At 41.0% G+C, this 2,977-nt stretch overlaps 1 protein-coding gene across 1 annotated transcript in view; it reads right to left on the bottom strand.

Annotated features, from left to right (window-relative positions):
• Positions 1–1,609: 1,609 nt before the first annotated feature.
• LOC311316547 (cadherin-2-like) overlaps positions 1,610–2,977 on the bottom strand; it is a 57,667-nt gene continuing 56,299 nt past the window's right edge. The window contains exon 16 of the mRNA XM_084447422.1: positions 1,610–2,977. This exon is cut by the window's right edge and continues 27 nt beyond it. Within this exon, the coding sequence (XP_084303548.1) occupies positions 2,798–2,977 (180 nt within the window). The 3' untranslated portion in view covers positions 1,610–2,797.

The raw sequence follows: 2,977 nt of genomic DNA, 5'->3' as shown, positions 1-2,977 counted from the left end.
AGCAACCTAAAAGGATAAGCAGCCTAAGAGAGATTAAAAGAAAAGTCCCTTTGTCTTAAGCACCGAGCACCAGTAGGTATGAGAGAGAACTTTACAGAGGGGCAGTGAGTCACGAAACCACATCCGTGCCTGGTGGGAGTCAGGAGCAGACCAAAATCACCGCGGTCAGGGTGACGTTCTCCCAGCTGGAATAGCTCAGAGGTGAAACTCTTGCATCAGACAAAAGATAACCACATGAAAATTCCCGGTGTCTGGATTGAAGACCTCAGTGTTTGAGGAAGTAACTTTTGGTGAACCAGATCTGACTCAACTGCTGGGAAAATGAAACCCTAGGACGGTCAGAGTGCTTGGTTCAACAATACGTCTGACTGGGGAAAAGAGAAATAGCCTAACATACTTCCTCTGGATAATATGATAAGGTAGCATATTTTTACATATGTGATATGCACCATGAAAGTTGAGAATAATTCCGAAAAGTAACTGCATACGCATGGGAGCTAGATGACTGCAAGCGGGTTGAGGAAGCAGTCTAATATTATATTATTGTGAATAAATGAATCAGTCTATAATAATTTTACAGTGAGTGAATTCAGAGCAGTTACAAAAGCCAACTACTGTAGGGTTCAACGCCCACCATTTACAGCATCTTTTCACCATACAAGAATAAAAAAAACAACTCCAGTCTAATTAGTCAGAATTAATAAGGCATGTCCACTATTTAGCTGGGCACAACTGGCTCCATGAACTACGAGTCCCTGTGGGGGAGATGGGAGGAAAGTGTGTGTGGGGGGGGGGGCAGCAGAACGCTGGAGTAATCACTGATGCTTCTCCTGCAGTCAGCACCCAGCCACATATGTGCGTGATAGCTCGAACAGAACCCTATAGTACTTAGAGTGACACCCCCCTCCCCCATATCTTCTCTCTCTCTCTCTCTTTCTCACTTCCTTTGTCCCAGCGTTCCAGATACAGTACATGCACAGTCCCTGAGGGCAAATCCAAGCCTGACTGTCCTTCCTCTCTAGGTCAAGTCCTCTGGACGGCTGGACATACCAGAGCCTGGTGAATGACAGCTGGGCGAAGGCTCATTTTGGTCTTGATCACCTTTTGACCTTGAATTTGCTCAAATGACACAGAGAAGGAATTAATTGACTATGTTGCGTTTGCTCTCCAGCTACGCAGCATGCTCTCCCTGTATTGGCTCGAGGGCTGAAGTTGCCCATGCATATGATTTATATTTCATTCATATCATAGCAAACACCAAGTAATCTAAATGAAATTAGCTGTACAAGACTGATTTTTCTTCTCGTTAAAAAGGCACGATCTATTTTGGTTTATTGCTGCTGTCTTTTGCAATAGATTATTCAACTGATAACACAATTGGAGCACTGGAATAATGCTTGAGTTTGTGGAATAAACAAATGAATAAAGACACAGTCGGTAGCTCCAAAATTAGCATTTTATTCGGATGGTTGGGGTCAGGATGTATAATTTGTATTCCAGTACAGACCATTATCCACAAGGCAGACAAAAAACCTTTCCCAGTTTTAAAGCTGATTCAGTAATTAGTGCCAACGGTGTCACAACACCTAATCCCCCTTTTTGGTACAAATTCAAACAGTTGTGCTGACAAGATTACTCTAACTTAATGTTTTTTCCCGTTTTTTTTTTTTTTTTGTTCTGTTGTTTTTTTCTCATTTTATACAAAAGACTCTCTTAACTTCTAAACATTTAGTGTCACCCGGTTTTTATTTTCTTGCTTGTAAATCAATTCTGGAAATAACATTTTTCTTGTTTTTGTTGTGAAAAGATAAAAACATGCAAAAACTTTAATTTGTAGTCCAAATCATTCATTTACAAGTTTGGAACTTTTTGCACTTCTTCATAGACTACATCAAAAGAAAAGAAAAAGAAAAAAAACATTATGTACACACTTTTTTTTAATATATTTTTACAGTGGAGTAAAAGTTGAAAATACCATATGATGACTAAGGCAAATGAAGTGTACATGGATTAGAACAAAATAAACAGTTTTGTTTTGTAAAATACTACACCACTTCAGAAATAAAGGAAAATAATCGTCCGCTACAAAAGTATGATTTATGACTCCCTTTATTTGCAACCAGCTGCATAAGTTTAATCTTTTAGTGAAAAAGTCTAAAAGTCTAGCGTACTGTACAGTGCTGTTCTTAATCGTTTCTCCCCGTCCAAGCTAACAAAGGATCCTTCATCATTTCTTCAGCTTCATTTAAATAATCATTTTCAACAAACAGCAGTATTGTGTAACCAAAAAAAAAGCACGTAGAAGCACACCATAGTGTAACATACTTTCTTGTTTTGAAATCACTCCAAAAGTCAGTACCATTAAAGCCTTGAACATAAAACTAATCATTCAGATCCAAAAAATGTACAAAAAGGCACGTTATAATCCCAGTGCTTCTGTACTGTGAAATTCAAGTGTAACTGAGCGCGCTCAATACCAACGATCCAAACAGTGACAGTTCACCAACGTTCCCTCCCCTCTCCTAAACTGGACTCCCGCCGCTGCCCAAGCCTTCAACAAGCATATGTATGCGTAGACTACAACAATAAGCCAAAGTTGGTTGTTTTTTTTGTTTTTTTTTAAGAACATTTTCGGAATTATGTTTATTTTTTGCACTTTTTTCTGCCATTGTTCCGACACTTTCTCTGGGAATATCGGTTATCAGAAGCTGTCCACGTCCATCAACAGGAAAAAAGCGATCGCTTCTTTCCTTTCCTGTTTCTCCTTCCGTCTCCGTCTGGGTGTGCCGCGTGGGTCCTAGTCGTCGCTGCCGCCGTACATGTCTGCCAGTTTCCTGAAGCGCGGGCCCCACTCGTTGAGGTAATCGTAGTCCTGGTCGCCTCCGCTGCTGGATGAGTTGAGGGAGCTGAGGGAGCCGGCCGTAGAGCCGCTGCCCTCGTAGTCGAACACCAGCAGGGAGTCGTAAGGGGGGGCGGT

This window comes from Borostomias antarcticus (genome assembly GCF_949987555.1).
Source record: "Borostomias antarcticus genome assembly, chromosome: 12".
Taxonomy (NCBI): Eukaryota; Metazoa; Chordata; class Actinopteri; order Stomiiformes; family Stomiidae; genus Borostomias; species Borostomias antarcticus.
Note: the sequence above shows the minus strand (reverse complement) of the source record. Positions and strands in the feature narration are given on the sequence as shown.